This window comes from Canis aureus, chromosome 19 (genome assembly GCF_053574225.1).
Source record: "Canis aureus isolate CA01 chromosome 19, VMU_Caureus_v.1.0, whole genome shotgun sequence".
Lineage (NCBI taxonomy): Eukaryota > Metazoa > Chordata > Mammalia > Carnivora > Canidae > Canis > Canis aureus.
In genome coordinates this window covers 17,839,407-17,856,400 of record NC_135629.1, presented here as the reverse complement: position 1 = coordinate 17,856,400, position 16,994 = coordinate 17,839,407, and the positions used below count along the sequence as shown (strand labels likewise).

The 16,994-nt window shown below is 36.0% G+C and overlaps 1 protein-coding gene across 9 annotated transcripts in view; it reads left to right on the top strand.

Annotated features, from left to right (window-relative positions):
- The window catches only part of CHL1 (cell adhesion molecule L1 like), a 195,940-nt gene extending 189,591 nt beyond the window's left edge, over window positions 1-6,349 (top strand). For all 9 annotated transcript variants that reach the window (XM_077858043.1, XM_077858035.1, XM_077858038.1 and 6 more), the window contains one exon: window positions 2,687-6,349. In XM_077858043.1, coding sequence (XP_077714169.1) covers window positions 2,687-2,903 — 217 coding nt within the window. In that variant the 3' untranslated portion in view covers window positions 2,904-6,349. The remainder of the gene's footprint in view (window positions 1-2,686) is intronic.
- The last annotated feature ends 10,645 nt before the right edge of the window (window positions 6,350-16,994 follow it).

Here is a 16,994-nt window from a genome sequence, read left to right as displayed (position 1 = left end):
TATTATAATACATTTTTAAGGAATAGTTTATAAAAATAGGGCCTACTTAAGAAATAGCAACCGACCTCTGGGTGCAAGGATGTGTGTAACTATACTCTAGGTAGATGTGTGCGTGCTAGGAGACTTTTCTTAAAGCTCTGTGTGCTATGCAAAGTACACAATTTCACTATTTTTATTTAAAGTATCTATTTGGAGTATTAAAACATCTTGAAGTCCTCAGCATGGACATCATGAACCCAGGTTGAATACATAAACATGTATTCTCTGCACCTACTGTGTAGACATACAAAGGTGAATAGGTTTCAGATCCTGTCCTCAAGAGGAACTTAGTCTGCAGAGGAAAAAACTTATCTCTGCAAATCACTACAATTAGATAAAGAGAATAAGAGAGCATAAAGGGGAAGGGATGCTGATAAAGGATCAAACAAAGAGCTTAGATAGGCTTTGAAGAACCAAATGGGTTGTGTAACTGTTAACGACTGTATGGAGCATGGCCAGACTTAAGATAGGGAAGTGTGCCATACCCGACCTGGGAGAAATTGCGAGGTATCTGGTATGAGGGAGGTAGCTCTGGAGGTTATGTTCAATATCCCATTCTCCTTGTTTTTGCTCACCATCTTCCCCCTTCCACTACCCTCTCCATTTCTTAGCCCTTCCTGTTTGGGATGTCCATGTTTTCCATCAGGTCCTATGCATATTGCAGCCAAGAAAGTTTGCAATACCTGGGCTTATACAGCCTTTAGCACCCAGGAGGCCAGAATTCATATTGGAAAAGAGACCTGATTGACGCTGACTGGCCCATCTCTGGATCCATTACTATAATTAGTGACTTGGAGCAGCATTATATTAGCTGTCCTGAATTAACTGATGTGCATCAGAGCCTCATTATAGGCTCTACTTTGCTCTATATTAATTCTTCTTTTTTTCCACTGGTTAAAAGCTCTTTTAATATTTCTTTACTAATCATGTTAAGTTCTTTCCAGAATAAGGATCATTGAAGAAGAAGAAAGGAGAAAGGGAAGAGAGGGAGGGAGATAAGGAAAAAGGAAAGAAAGGAGACTGGGAGAGAGAGATACTTATAACTTCACGAATTTACAAATTGTAGCTGAACTTCTATGAGGCAGAAATCATTAGGGGCTTTGGCAACTGTTTAAAATATATTTGAAAGACAGATATTAATAGTTCAGTTTTATAGGCAAGAAAACTATGATAATGCCTTGTTCAAAAACTCATTCCCTCAGACTCTGCTGCCTCTTTAAAAAGATAAAAATAAGCCCCTGCTCTATTTCACCTGGCATCCCATTAATATAATTATCAATAGCTTAATTAAATTTATTTAATACCTTAATGTTTTCCATCATCTTTTCCCAAAACTACATGTTCATCCAGAAAATTATCTAGTCTCCAAGCTATCCCAGGATACAGTTTTACTGGATGCTGCTCTCACGCATGACATAAATTGTCACTTTTCCAGCTTCTGGCAATAGTTTTTTCACTACTTGTTGCCTGGTCTCTAAACTAATGCCACATTTTTGTTTTTGTTTTTGTAACTGTAAGCATCCCACTTCTGGAACCAATTACTGTAGGAATCAGGATAGCCTGGGTTATGCTGCTGTCAAAAACAGCTCCGAAATCTTTTTCTTTCTCGAACTATGTGTCCAACACAGATGGCTCTGTTCTTCTTGATCATTTAGGAGCACTGGCTGGTAAATGAGCATCTGGGATCACCACAGCAGAGGAAATAGAACATAGCAAATTGAGCACTGGCTCTAGGGTGACACGTGCTACCTTTGTTCACTTTTCTTGGGCCAAAGGAAGTCATATAAAAATGTGTAACTCAGGAAAGTCAGGGAAGTGCCACGCTGCTCTGCTCCCAGAGAACCGAGAGATGGACCTATTTGATGAACAACACTGATTACCAAATTATACAATGCTAATCACATTCTAGTCATGCATTTTTTTGATCAAATTCTTCTTTTTTCAAATTGTATAAAAACATTTAATTTGGTGTACAGCTTTATAGTGTGATAGTAGTTAGTACTTAAAAAAAATACAGATCCAGAAATTTAGAAGACCATATCATTTTATAGACATTTTACTAACTCAAGAGTCATTTTTGTTGCAGAATAAAACCCAAGCTATATATTTAGCATACTTGTAGTATTTCTGTTCTAAAAATGCCAGCCAACTTTTAAAAAATTCAACAAACTTGAGTTTATAAACTATATTAAAGGAAGTTCTTCAGTTACCAGAAAAAAGAATTTGACTGATTAATCAAACGAGAAATTTGGGGAAGGATTTAGCAGTATGTACAGGATCAAAGGTAAAGACAAAAGATCAAGACTCGATGACTGTGAGTCTTAAAAGTTCATGAAATCAAAGGGAGTAAAATTATCCTCTATGTATGTTAGCATATTGAGTGTCTGTATGTCTCAAAACTCCCAATTTTAAAGGGAGGCTGAAGTATCGTGAATAATAGAAAAGAGTTTCTCAATTACTCAGTATGACACAAATTGGTTATTACTTTTTAAACATTTATTTGTGAAGGGGTCATTTAGGGTTTATATGTCTGCACTGCTAATGTGAATGTCTTGAAATTTATAAGACCTATTAACACTTATGAATGCATCTTGTTTTCTGTGAATATCCCATATTAGATTTTGTTGAACTATTCTTTGTTTTGTAGTGACAGTGATGAAAAACCTCTCAAAGGTAGCCTTCGATCCCTTACCAGGGAAATGCAGGCCACAGAAAGCGCTGACAGCTTAGTCCAGTATGGAGAAGGTGACCATGGTCTGTTCAATGAAGATGGATCATTTATTGGCGCTTATGCTGGATCTAAGGAGAAAGGATCTGTTGAAAGCAATGGAAGTTCTACGGCAACGTTTCCACTCCGAGCGTAAATGTATCACATGTAAACAACATCAGTGGTTCACACCAACCTTCCATATTTATCTGTTCAAGGGAGCAAGAACTTTGACATAGGAATAGAAATGTATTGACAAAAGATTTCATCCAGAATTCGAACATCTTGCAGTTATGTTGAGAAAAATAGCACTGCCTTGAAAAAATAAAATACCAAGCACTACAGGCCTATATTGTTTTTTGTTTTGTTTTGTTTTGTTTTTCAGGTGCTGAAAATTCAGAACACAAAACAAATCCTGTATTTAGATTCACCTCAACTGAATCCAAAGTATCCATTCTGTGTACTCCATTTTTGCCTGATTTTACTGTTCACTGTGTTTGCATAGTTGTTGCTACCTTGTGGGTTTTTCTCTGTGTGCACATTTGTATTCAGTCTCTGAGAACTGTCTTAGTGACTTTGCTTCACAACAGGTAAAAAGATGGTAAGCAAACTGGTTATTTAAAATGTAAAGAAGGATATGAATGTCTTATTAAAGCAGTTCATTAAATCTATACAGTCTTAAATCTATTATTTAAATTTTTAGTAGCAGGAGTCTTAGGTGAACAGTCAGCTAGTATTTATTGAGCACCTAACTATTTGCCCAGAGATGGTCATGTTTAAATAGAATTCTAACTTTTTCAGTTTCAACATGAATTTTTTTATGTCTATCAAAACCATCTTTGTTTTTTTGTTTTTTCTTGGACTAAATTCAGCTGCAGAGGAAGTGGTGGTCAGAAGGTTATCTTATGAAAGAATAGGCCAAGGTATCCATGATGCTGGAGTCTAATAGCTATACCTATTTAATATTTCCCATTTCTAAATTGACTGCTTCTACCTTTTTTCTATGTTTATATAATGGTATGCTCGCATATATTTCATGAATGCATTGTACATATTGTGTTAATATTTACACAGTTTAAAATATAGATGTGTTTTATTTTAAAGTGAGAAAAAGAACATTAACAGGCATGTCTGTACAGCTAGAATATATAGTAAGATAACATTTTTCATCGTTCCAGAGCTGCAACCAATAACATGAAGACTTTGTATAAAGCATTTGCATTTTGTTCTTATATTGCTTTTTCCAACAGTCTCAAAATAAAATATCATATAAATATTGAGGGAAATGTTTTCATATTTTTCAAAATAAGTTTTTATTGTTGAGTGTATTCTTACCCCAGCCCCCAAAAGAAAAACTGTTTACAGTAGAAATTTCTATACATATGTTTGCCTTTCACATTTTAGACATCTTCAGAGTGGGATCTCTCTGTTCTATCAAAGTCAGTACAAATTCAGGGAATTCATTTCCTGGCGTGTGGGCTACTAGTCCTTCTAAAATTGTACATGAAAATGGTTTAAAAATATTATGAAGGACTGTGTATGCATGCCAATAAAATTCAGTGTTCAACTTCTCACTTTATGGAAGCATTTGTTAACTTTACCACAAAACTCTTAATTATGTCTGAGTGAAAGTGACTCACAGATTTTACTTTATTTTTTGAACTGTAGCTATCAGTCATATATTGTTAAATCTGGACTTTGATTTATGCAGCCCACTGTGTTTCTTGTGAACCAAAATTAGGAATGTTTTTATAATGGTCAACGCAGTAATCTATATGGAGTATCTGTCATTTTAAACCTTGTGTGTCCTCCAAAATACATAGGCAGCAAAAGAATGTCTTATTTAAAACAATGCGTCATGGGCTCAGGATCTGACCAAACTCCCAGAAGTAAGAGCTTCCCAAGGGGATGGTATCATGGTCCTCACCCTGTGTGAGGATCCACACACCCCTCAGCGCACCTTGAGCTTCATCCCATCTGATTTCTAAAGCACTTTTCTGAAGGAAGAATAATCAAGTTTTGACTTCTCTGGGAGGAGTTTCTGGTACTCAGCTACCGATGAGGCCAAGGTTGGGACTTTTGAGTTTAGTTCTGCTGTTATTCTAGTTCCTCTTCTTTGTCATCAGCCAACAAGGTTTGAAGAGAATCATGAAGGTTGGAAATAATCTCCAAAAAGCATCAGGTGTTGATTTATTATAAGTTTGATAATATTTAAGTTAGAAGTTTATGCATATACTGAAGTGTTTGATTTTCCTAGACCTTGGTGTTTCCCTTTAGCAGACTGAGAAACACAGATGTTCCTGCTCATATTTTCTCAATGACCAAAACTTAACAGATATAAAAAATGACACTGAGTTATGACTGCCTTTTGCTTTTATTCTTCGTACCCTTTCTTAATAGTCTCTGGCTTCTACTGGGAATCTTCAGTGCAGAAGAAATTGGTTCATTACTAATTTTCTCTGTTAACTGTCAATATTATTTTAATGTAATAGGTTGTATATAATCTCAAGGATTTTTGGTGGGGATGAGTTCCTAGAGAACTGTCCAAGGGTTGGGAAAATCTAAGTTCTCTTCCTGGTTCCAGCGCTGATTTTGTACATAAACCTTAGGCACGTTGACCCCTTTGCTTCAGACTGTCTGAACTATAAAGTGCTAATGATGATCTCAGTTACCTTATCTTTGTCACAGGGTGTTCTTTTTTATGAAGAAAAATTTGAAAACAATAAAAGCTAAGATGCCTTTTAACTTCATAAACTAACCTTTAATCGAATGATGTATCAAAAGTCACCCCACACATACCAACTCAACTTTTTTCCTGTGAACACATAAATATATTTTTATAGAAAAACAAATCTACAGGAAAGAAAAATCTACTGTTCAGTGAGCAGTATGATTTGCACATGCCATCAACAATTATTAATCAGAAAACAACTAAGCAGGGTCTTTGCTATACGGAAGTGTTTTTCACTGATTTTGCATGTGTATTTGTAAGAAAATGTGAATTTGGTGGATTATTCTATTGGTATAAAGGCATCTGATATTTTAGATGTACCCATGTTTATAAAAGTGTAAAGCACAATGAAATTATGCTGGAAGTCTCAAATAATATTTTTTCCTATTTTATATTCATGGAAGAGATGAGATAAAGAGAGAACAATAATGAGAAATGTTGGTGTGTTTTTCTAAGCATTTAAAACATAATTGCCAATTGAAGCCCTAAATATGTTTACATGCCATTAAGATATGATTCTTGTAACAATTTTAAATTGATTATAAAGGGATTGGATTTGTAATCTGTGGTAGTATATATTGTAGTGTTCCCATAGTGAAATAAGTAGGGTTGAGCCAAAGCTTACTTTGTTTTGTGTCTTAAATTGTTTGACTACATCATCAAAAGAGATAAAAGGTATGTAGAACTGGTTTACCTGATTACTATTTTTTTTTTGGCTTAGATTAATACTCATAGCAGAACTTTATTAAAATGTGTTTGTGTTGTAGGTGGTGTTTGTATTATGCTTATGGATATGTATGGTTTAAAAATATTTTCATTATACAAGAAATTCAACTTTCCAAATAAAAGTTCAACTTCATGTACTCTAAAAATGTTTGTATTCTTTTGTATCCAGATAAGAAGAATAAGAATTTATATATACACCTCACCTCCAGTGGAATACTTATAAATGAAGTATAAATTAATAAAGTATAAATGACACATAAACAGACATTTTGATTTGAATGACTATACTTACAAATAGACCATTTAATAGTCACATCTACAAAATGTAATATGCCAATAAATTCAGCACTTATGATAAATGTAAAATTAAGATGAATATGTATTCATTTGGTTTTAGAACAATGTAAAAATGTCAATTTTAAAAAATGCCCAGTATATTATAGTTTCAAATAAGGCTAGTGAGTAACTGGGACACCCAATCTATTGAAAATTGTGATCTTTGAAAAGTGTTTTATGTGTAGTAAGCACTTTACATACATTATCACATTTAACCTCTGAAACAATCTTCTGTTTATAGAGTTAAGGCACAACATGGTTAAATAATGTGGTGAGTGTAACCAGCATGGGCTAGAGCTGGAAATTATACCCAGTGCTGTCTGGCTCCAAAACTCAGACACAGAATCTATCTTAGTATATTAGACTGTTATATTAGTATATATATTTTTTATTCTCTCACTCCTCCCCATTAGCTTAGAAATGCTAAAGAAAGGTAAGTTTGAGTTTAATGTGGACTTAGTGATCATGTTTAGAAACTTCTTGGTTTTGAGATATGTGATCAAACATATGAAAGGGGTGGGATGCCTGGGTGGCTCAGCAGCTGAGCGTCTGCCTTCAGCTCAGGGCGTGATCCTGGAGTCCTGGGATCGAGTCCCACGTTGGGCTCCTGCATGGAGCCTGCTTCTCCCTCTACCTAAATCTCTGCCTCTCTCTCTCTCTCTCTTTCTGTCTCTCATGAATAAATGAATAAAATCTTTTTTTTTAAAGGGGAAAACAATATTATATGTATGAAACAACTGAATATGTGTAAACTAAAAAGTAGTAATTGAAGTAATTGGAAATGTGTCACCTGACAATTCTGTCAAGAGGCATCTGAACTTACTGGACCTGGAGTTCTTTGCAGACTCAATCTCCAGTTTCTGTCCTACTCTGCTGCTCCTCAAACATGTCTTACCCAGCAGACTTTGATTGTCACATGCAAACACATGACTTCAAGGTATGTTTAGCCCAGAATTCCCCATATATCTGATGCTTTTCATTTATTGCTTCCTACTTGACTTCTCTTCTCCTAATGTTTGAAGGCTATTTCAAACTCAATGTTTAAAAGGTGAACAAGTAACTTTCCCCTTCCAAATCTGTCCAACGCCCTGCCCCGCCCCTCAACAGGACCGAGAGTTAAGTGATTTTCAGCAATACTATTCATCCAAGTACTCAAGCCATAAACCTATCTTCCTTACCAAGCTTTCTCCCTTTCCCCATGCTCAATCCATGACTAAATTCTGTCGATACTACTGCCTGTGTATCTCCTGGATCTACCCACTACTCTATACTGTGATCATTTGGCTGGACCACTTTCATGCTAACTGGTCTTTCCGTGTCCCATTGGCTCCCTCTCCAAACTTCTGACCAGCCTACAGGCAGGGCAATATTTGAAGTGCGTATTGGTTCATGCTGTGTCCCTATGATGAACCCACTCCCCTTACCGCCCCCTCCACCAATGACTTTCCACTGCTCTGAAGATAATGACAAAAATCTTCAATTAGTCTTCAATGTTCTTCATGGTCAGACCCTTACCAAGCTCCGAATCCCATGATTCATCATTCTCCCCTTCCTCTCTCCAATCCTGTCATAATAATTGTACCAAATACCTCAGATTCTCCAGGCCTCTCTACTGTCAGTTCCCACTGGTGGCACGAGGAGCTCCACACAGACTACTACAGAATAACTGCACACAGAAATTAACAGTAGTGCTCATTATGCACCTCTTGCTGAGAGGCTTTTCGCTTAACACCATGGCATGAGGTGCCAGGAGACCCTGCTTGATGCCTGTTCATACTCAGCATGGAAACATGGAGGAATCAACAGTGGAGCAGATGTTTATCCAATGAGAGAAGGGAGCTAGTGGATAAGTTCCAGCCCTCTCCCATGGCCTCTCTCCACTCTCTTATATTGGATGGCCCCATGGATCAAAGCAGTCATTTGCACATAACAGTGGCCAATCCAATAATGCACCTTCTGTTGGTTCTTCCTGTTTGTCTGCATCACTCTCTTTTCCTCATACCTAATCCTAACTTATTAAGATTGCACAACCTAATAAGTTAATAGCCCGTAGGCTGAGTACTGCAGGCTTGGCTGATAAGGACTCCAGGCCGGCTCTTAATCTTTTGTCAGGTCCAAGTATTTGGCAAATTCCTTCTTGTTAGGAGCCCCTGAAGATTCTTCTTCACAGGATCACTGATTTGCTATCAAGTTTAATGTTGCTTCAGGGAAATCTCCTAAGACTTCCATAACTAGGTCAAATCACTCTATTTTAGTGGGTCATAATATTATGTACCTCTCATTTTTGTGCCAAACACTGTTGCAATTTTGCTCTATTGTATGGTTATTTGATTACTGTCTGTATTTCCCCAATTAGTCTAGAAATTCTATAGGGGAATGAGATGCATCTTCATTTTTACTAGAAATACCAGCCATCTAGTGTAGTGTCTGGCATTCGATGAACATTTATTAAATAGAAGAATGAGAGTCACAAAGAGGAGATGTCCACATAATGACTGCATTTAAGACAATTTGTAGTCCAGATACTGAAAGAAGTCTCCGTCTGCACCCCTAAACAAATTTTTTCCAGTGTTCTTCATCTTAATGACCCACTATCCACTCAGTTACTCAAGCCAAAGCACTTAGAATCATTCTTGGATACATCTTTCTCTTATTGTTCTACATCACCTCCTATCAGTCCTAACTTCAAGATATATATTTAATTTATATATATATGTTTTATTTATGTGTGCAATAAAAAACATATTTATGTATATTTCCCCCTTTTCTCTCCTCATCTCCAATCTATAAAACAATCACAGGGAACTTGATAACATAGAAATCAGATTATAACAATAGTTTCTCAATAAATTTATCTAAAATTCCTAATTCCTAACCAGATGACCATGTAGGAGCTGCCCCGGCCACCTTACTGACTATATCCCATACAGTGTTCCTACCAAGGTTATGCTTAGGCCATTCTACCCATCTCTGTGTTTCTAGAGCCCACTAAAACTGATTCCTGCCTAAAGATACCTGCAATTGCTGTTCTTTCTGCCTGGAATGTTCTCCTAAATCTCATATAAACTGGTTTTTGTTCTAATTAAATGTCACTTCTTCAGAAAAGAAGTTTGTGATTGTCAGCTGTAATGTAGTCAGGTGTTGTTTATGTTATTCCTTTGTATCAATCGTTACCGTATTAATTTATACTCATGTGATTTTTTTTTCCATCCCTGCTCCCACTACTGTGTAAGCCCCTTGAGAACAGCAACCCTGTTTGTCTTCTTCATTGCTCTGACACCCAGAATCGGCCCCAGCATTTAATAGATTCTAAATAAATATTTGTCGGGTAAATGAATGAACTAAAGCACCAAATGGGAAACAAGACAATGAATAATAATATGGGAAAACTAATCTGCTTATTAAAATATAGTGAGCTGAGCTTCATATTTTAAAAATATTCATATACTTAGAATATACTAGACTTATTGGGCTGATCATTTTGAAATATATAGAAATATCAAATCATTATGTTGTACAATTGAAGCTAATAAAATGTTATATGTCAGTTATACCTAAAAAATGCAACTACCTCAACAAAAACACAAAGCTGTATACAGAAGGTCTGATCATAGAAGAAAAAAAAAATTGTTTCAAAGCTGATACCAAGCCCTCCTTTCTTCTGCTTTGAGGAAAGGAAGTTTTTAATCGTTTTGTAAAGCAGTTATGTAACTTAGTAATTCATTTAGTCATTTCAGTTGTAAGAATCAGTACAAATTTCCTTTTGGGTAAACTTCAATAAGTTCCATATCAAGAAGTTAACTGCAGTACTGTATATATTAGGGTAGTTATGATGATTAAAATATTTAAATTGTATGTTTGTAATTCCATGGGGAAGATGTTTATGTTATGAAATGATAAATTACTATGTAGAGTATGAAAGTTAACTATGTTTTAAAACGAATTACAAAATAACATGCCTCTTCCGTGAAATTAAACAGTGGAAGCATATTGCAATTGTACTACTCTAATGAAATCTGTAATGAAAAGACTCAACCACTAGATGGGAGTGTTTCAAAGTAATATAAGCTGTGTGTACAGAAAGCGCCCTATCACCAAGGCGTTTTTTATCTTGGCAGTTTTCAAGATTTAAGCATGAATTACATGTGTATTACTTAGGGATTTTGCACTTCATCCTTCACTTCTAAATTGTGATCTCATTATAATTATTATTGGCCTTCATTAATTCAAGTTTTGTGAGTTATACAGGTCTCTCCTAATTTTGAAAGGATCAGTATTTTTCAAATCTTAACCAAGTGTGATAAATTACAATACTTAGGATAATAAGAAAAGTAGTTTCTTAGTTTAACCTTTTTCTTTCTGGTAGGAACAGATAAAAGTGAACTCTAAATGATTTATATTATTATCTATTTCTAAACAAATTGATATTTCGCAGTTCTTTTCTTTAATAAATGGATAACCCAGGTACAGTGAGTGATAAAATAATTTCTGATGAATACACATGTAGCTAAATATTAATAGTAGTACCCATATATAGGACTACTGTAAAGATAAAAATGAGTTCAAATATGTAAATACCTCTGTGAAAAGTTAGAAAATTAGAAAAAGCTAATTACATATTATGATGTAGTAATTAAATATTTTTATAAAACTACTGTTAACTGAGAAGCGATAGTTATATTCATGTTGATAATTCTGCAATAAAGATAAGGTGTCATTTGAAATAAACTATTTTGTCAAGAAAGGTCATTAGGTGAAATCTGAGTGGACATATAACCAAAGAAGTGTTAATATCTAAGTCAACTTGAACTTCAGTACATAAAAGTTAAATACCTTTCCATAATTAGCACCTCTCAAATTAATAGTCCCAAACTTCAGCAGGCATCAGCATCCCCTGAAGGGCTTGTTACAGCATTAATGCTAGATTCCATCCTTACAGTTCGAGGTTCTGTAGATTTGGGATAGGCCCCAAGACTTTGCATTTTTAAAAAGTTCCCAGATGTGTTGCTTGTCCTGCTGGTTCTGAGATGGCACTTTGAGAACCACCAACCTACAACAAAGCAGAGATTTGAAAACAATCAGTTAAATTTGAGAAAGATTCAAAAAGAATGACATGTTCCTTTAGCTTTCTGGATATTCTTTTCAGAGAAGTAGCATACTGACTTTCAGAATGAAAGGTAATATCATATTACCTTCATGATTTATGCGCTAAAATCCACAACACAGTAATATCTGGTTTCAATGTTTCATAATATCTGACAGATGTTTTATTTTTTAACCCCAAGAAATGCTGGTCTAAGAAAAATTGCTCAACTCCCTGTTGTATTAGATTTTTTTTTCAATTAAGCAAATGAAACAGCTCATCTTGACAGACTCCGAGAAGTTATAAAATGGTTGGAAAATTGCTTCAGCACCCATTATGGTTCTGTGGCAGAGCAATCTCATATTTGCTCCCGGGTTCTCTCCTGATCTGAGTAGAAAGTCCCTCTGCACTGGGATAAGCAACGTAGAACTTTCTTAAACCCTTCAGTACCCTTAATCAGTTCCTACCTCAGTGCATCTGCTATTTCTTTATCCCCCCAGCAGCTGTTGAAGTGCATGCTTATAAGAGATTCATGTAAACCCCTTCTTAATTATCCTACTTCCCAGGATTCTCTGAGCTTCTGTTTCACAAAATCTTTCGGATGTTTCTTGTGTTAATGGGGATACCTAGTGTTCATAGTAATATAAACAAAACATGTAAACTACCATGCCGAATGAAGTAATACAGAACTTTGTTCTCCAGGGAGAAAACACCTATATTACTACTTCTTCCTGAAACTACAACTTATCAGAGAGGAAATATTCATCAATTTCTGGTTTTTCCCTGATGTCAGAAATGAACAACCTAAGTTGTAGCTGTGGCAAGTTCAAATCTGAAACACGTAAAACCAGTGCAATAATATAATAGTAAAATTAAAATTTAAAAAAACAGAACACCATGAGTTCTCATGGAATTGGCAAAAATAAAAAATGATCATAATGTTTAGGGTTGGAAAGAAAAGTAATAAACTGTTTATAACTCCTGCTGGTAAAACAAATTGGTTAAAAAAAAGTTGTTTGGCAATATATATCAAAATGTATCAGAAGCTCTAAAAATATACTCCAGGAATATAATTAAGACCACTGCATTTTCTACAATTTATATTAAATTGTAAGGGGGAAAATATCAATATAATGTGAATTTTAAAAACGGTCACTTTTTAAATAAAGCCTGTTATGAAGATAGCATTTTATAGTAATAGAATGTCAGAACAGAAACCTCTGGAATTCATAAACAGGGAGTCAATACTCTGGCATATATATAAATGGTGTATTCATATGCACATGTATATTTTCTCAGAAAAATGCATAATAACTTAAATCTGATTCTCAAAGTTGATCATATGCACAATTTGGCATTTAAAAGGAGGTCTGGGGAATTCTCTGAAGCCCAGTTTATTCACCATTCTTAGATTGGTTATCCAGTAAATCCCACATTTAATGCAAGAGGAAACTGATGTCTAAAATAAAATAAAGGGTGGCCCAGGTGGCTCAGCGGTTTAACGCCGCCTTCAGCCCAGGGCGGGATCCTGGAGACCTGGGATCAGGGCCCACGTCAGGCTCCCTGCATGGAGCCTGTTTCTCCCTCTGCCTGTGTCTCTGCCTCTCTCTCTCTGTGTCTCTCATGAATAAATAAATAAAATCTTTAAAAAATAAATAAATAAAATAAATTTCTCAAAGGCACTGTGCTAGTTATAATGTATGGTAAAGTGTATGGATACAGCCAAGTTCCCTATCTTATATTTATATTCATATACCTCCATATCTCTCTATATTAATATATATATATCTCCTCCAAAACACATTTTGATGTTTGTGCTTTTATATTTGTCACTGTTCAAATTAAAATCCCTTTGTAGAAAGAAATAAGATATCTAGCTTAATATCATTATTTTATAGAATGAGCCCAGTGCAAGGGACATGCCTAAAGTCATAGTGATGACTATGTAGTGATGAAAGCCTAAAGATAGGTAGCCTCTGATTTTTTAGATAGATGTGCATCCAATATTTCAGATACCAAAGCAGGGCTCCCTCACCTTTTAGTTGTCTGACCTAGCAAGCCTCTTGGGATGTAGTTTTCTCATCTGTTATAATAGCTAACTTTCAGGTTTGTGAGAATGAATGAATGAGAAAATTATAATTAAGATAACAATGACTCTTCTCAAATGGCTGATGGACACTGTAAAACAAAGATAGATACTTGTAACATATAGTGATTTTCAAGTGTGAAAGCATGTAAGATGATGAGTATGATGGTTAAAATAGAACTTTCCATAACGGGTTATACAAAATATAAAACCCCTTATAATTTATGTTATGGATATTTATAAAATATCTTAACATCTTAACCACTATCTGTACCACAAGTTACAGGAAAATAGTTTTTCGGTAGGAACTATTGAGTTTTTAATCCCACCAGAAGTCACACGTCTTCCTACTTCACTGCTAGAAGTGAAGTTTCTCTCATAGCCACTACCACTTCCCCAGAACAGCCCCCCCACCCCTTATCCACAAGGGATACATTCCAACACTGCCAAGTGGTTGCCTGAGACTGCAAATAGTACCGAACCCTGTATATACGATGTCTTTTCCTAGACATACTTACAATAAAGTTTAATTTGTAAATTAGCACAGTAAGAGGTTAACAATAATAACTAATAATAAAATAGAGTTATAACAATATACTGTAACAGAGGTTATATAAATGTGTCCTCTCTCTCCTGTCTCTCTCTCAATACCTTACTCTACTGAACTCATCTCTCTTCTTCCTGTGATGATGTGCAATGATAAAACCCCTCCCTGATGAGATGAAGTGAGGTGAATGAATGTAGGCCTTGTGATGTAGCACTAGGCTACTACTGACCTTTTGATGATACCTCAGAAGGAGGATCTTCTGCTTCTGGACCGCAGTTGACCACCAGTAACTCAAATCTGGAAAAGCAAGAGCCCAGGGGCCAGGAGCTACTGTGCTCCAAGTGAAATCATTATGTCAAAAATGATCATTGCTTGCAGCCTTTCTCAGAAAAATGTCTGGGAGTCATTGTAACTGAAACAAGTTGTAGAGGATGGACTTCTAATTTGTAGCCCACTTCTGGGCTTCCCTTGAGTGGGTAGTTCTCCATCTTTATAGTTGAAATAATGATTTTCAGAGACTAATGAAACACAGGAGATCTTAATCTTCTTTAAGGATTTCAGGACCCTTATACTTTCTTTGGGACTATGGGCATAGCATCATACATAGCATTTATGATCCTACCCATTAAAAGTATATATTTTTCTTTATTCTTTCCCTTATAAAATTATTTCTTTCTCTGCCAGCGTTGGTGAAATCAGAGGACACAGAGGATGCAGCTAATTGCTTGTACAATTCCCTACTGTATAGTTAAGTTCATTGGGACACATCATACTGGAATACTGCAGATGGTTAGACACATGGTACCTAAAATGTTAACTACTCACAACTACTACACTTGCCTAAATAATTAAAAATGCATACTCTATATCACACAAAGTATGTGATCATCACCCTCATGCTGCATGCATTGCAGGACCAAATGGATAATCTTTTACCTCATTTCTTACTTGTCAACAACTAAAATATGTATATAAATAGCATTATATGATATTAACAGTGACAGGGTGATAATAATCAATGATAAAATATTAGCTATTTTTCCCCTTCAAAGTAGGTCTTAGTGGTTTAGAGTGTGAATTGTGAATTCAGTACAGTTAAGGAAAGAATGGAACTCATTTCACATGCCAGCTCCAATCACGTAGTCATGGCTGTCTGGAAAGGGAGGTAAACTGAGGTAGGCCAAGAGAGTGCCACAATCAATTAGCAATGTCTGCCATGGATATAGGAATACGGAGTGGCAGCACATACACAGTGTATTTGACTTCCCCGGCTTTGTGGTAATTAACCATAGGCTTTAAGAGTCAGAGATTCCTGGATTTAATTCCTGGCATCACCACTTGCTAGCTAGGTAACTAAGTGAACTTGAGAGAGTTCTTTAATCTCTCAAAGCCTATAGCAGTTCTTTTATTTTTTCTTTTTTTTAAAAATATTTTATTTATTTATTTGAGAAAGAGAGAGAGAGCACACAAGCAGGGGGAGTGGCAGGAGGTGGAAGAGGGAGAAGTAGGCTCCCAGCTGAGCAGGAAGCCCAATGCAATGCAGGGCTCTATCTTGGGACTCTGGGATCATGACCTGAGCAGAAGGCAAGACACTTAACTGACTGAGACACCCAGGCACCCTTATGGCACTCATTTTCATCAACTATACTTGAGGGAATTCTCTCTCTCCTTCTCTTGCCTTTATGCTTATGATTATTAAATGCATGTAAAGTGGGGCTGGCATATAGTCGAATATTCAGTAAAGTCAGGCAGTACTATTACCACTGCTACCAAGGATATTATAAAGAAAGGATGGTTATTTAGGTTCATCATACATTTAAGAAGTAACTAGTCAGCAGAGACATTAAGAATTCACAGTAATCTCTTATCTTCTTAATCTCCAAAAGCCATCTCATTGAAGCAGGTCCAAAGCAAAATACCTCAAAAGCATAACCTTTGCAAGAGATGCTGTCTAGAAGAGGATATCTCCTTCCACTGGAAGGTGTGCAGACCTTTGAGACATATGGCCTGAGGAGGAACCCAGTCTCTGCCATTTCAGCCATTGCTCTTGGGCCAGTCATGTGGCTGGGTTTTAAACACTTACTTCCTCCCCACTAGCTTACGATTTAATCATGACACAGCAAGCAAAGGTATTTTTTTTTTAATTTTTATTTATTTATTCATGAGAGACACACAGAGAGAGAAGAGAGAGAAGCAGAGACACAGGCAGAGGGAGAAGCAGGCCCCATGGAGGGAGCCCCACATGGGGCTGGATCCCGGGTCTCCAGGATCACGCCCTGAGCTGAAGGTGGTGCTAAACCACTGAGCTACCCGGGTTGCCCGCAAAGGTAATTTCTAACTTTAAAAGTACTATACATATGTAAAAATAAAGACTTTTAATGCCATTAAAAATTTCAGAAAGCTCAAAGAATACCATACACTGATTTACAAAATATCTGAGATTACTAGTATTAATATCTTTTCACATTTAAGTTGTTTTATTAATTATTAAAACAGAACTTCTTAAAGAGGTGATTCCCTGGGTTGGAATCCCTCATATTCAGTGGGAAGGAATTCATGCTGTTAGAAGTCTCAGCAACTATTTCCATGTAGAATTAAGAACAAATTTGAAAGTTGATGGTTACACACAGTGTTTGTTGAAGTTGTGGAGTGATGCACAAAGATCAGGAAAGGCCAAGTGACTTCAGAACTTGCTTATAAGGGTCATGGCATAAAGCTGGTCAGTCTCTGAGCTGTCAA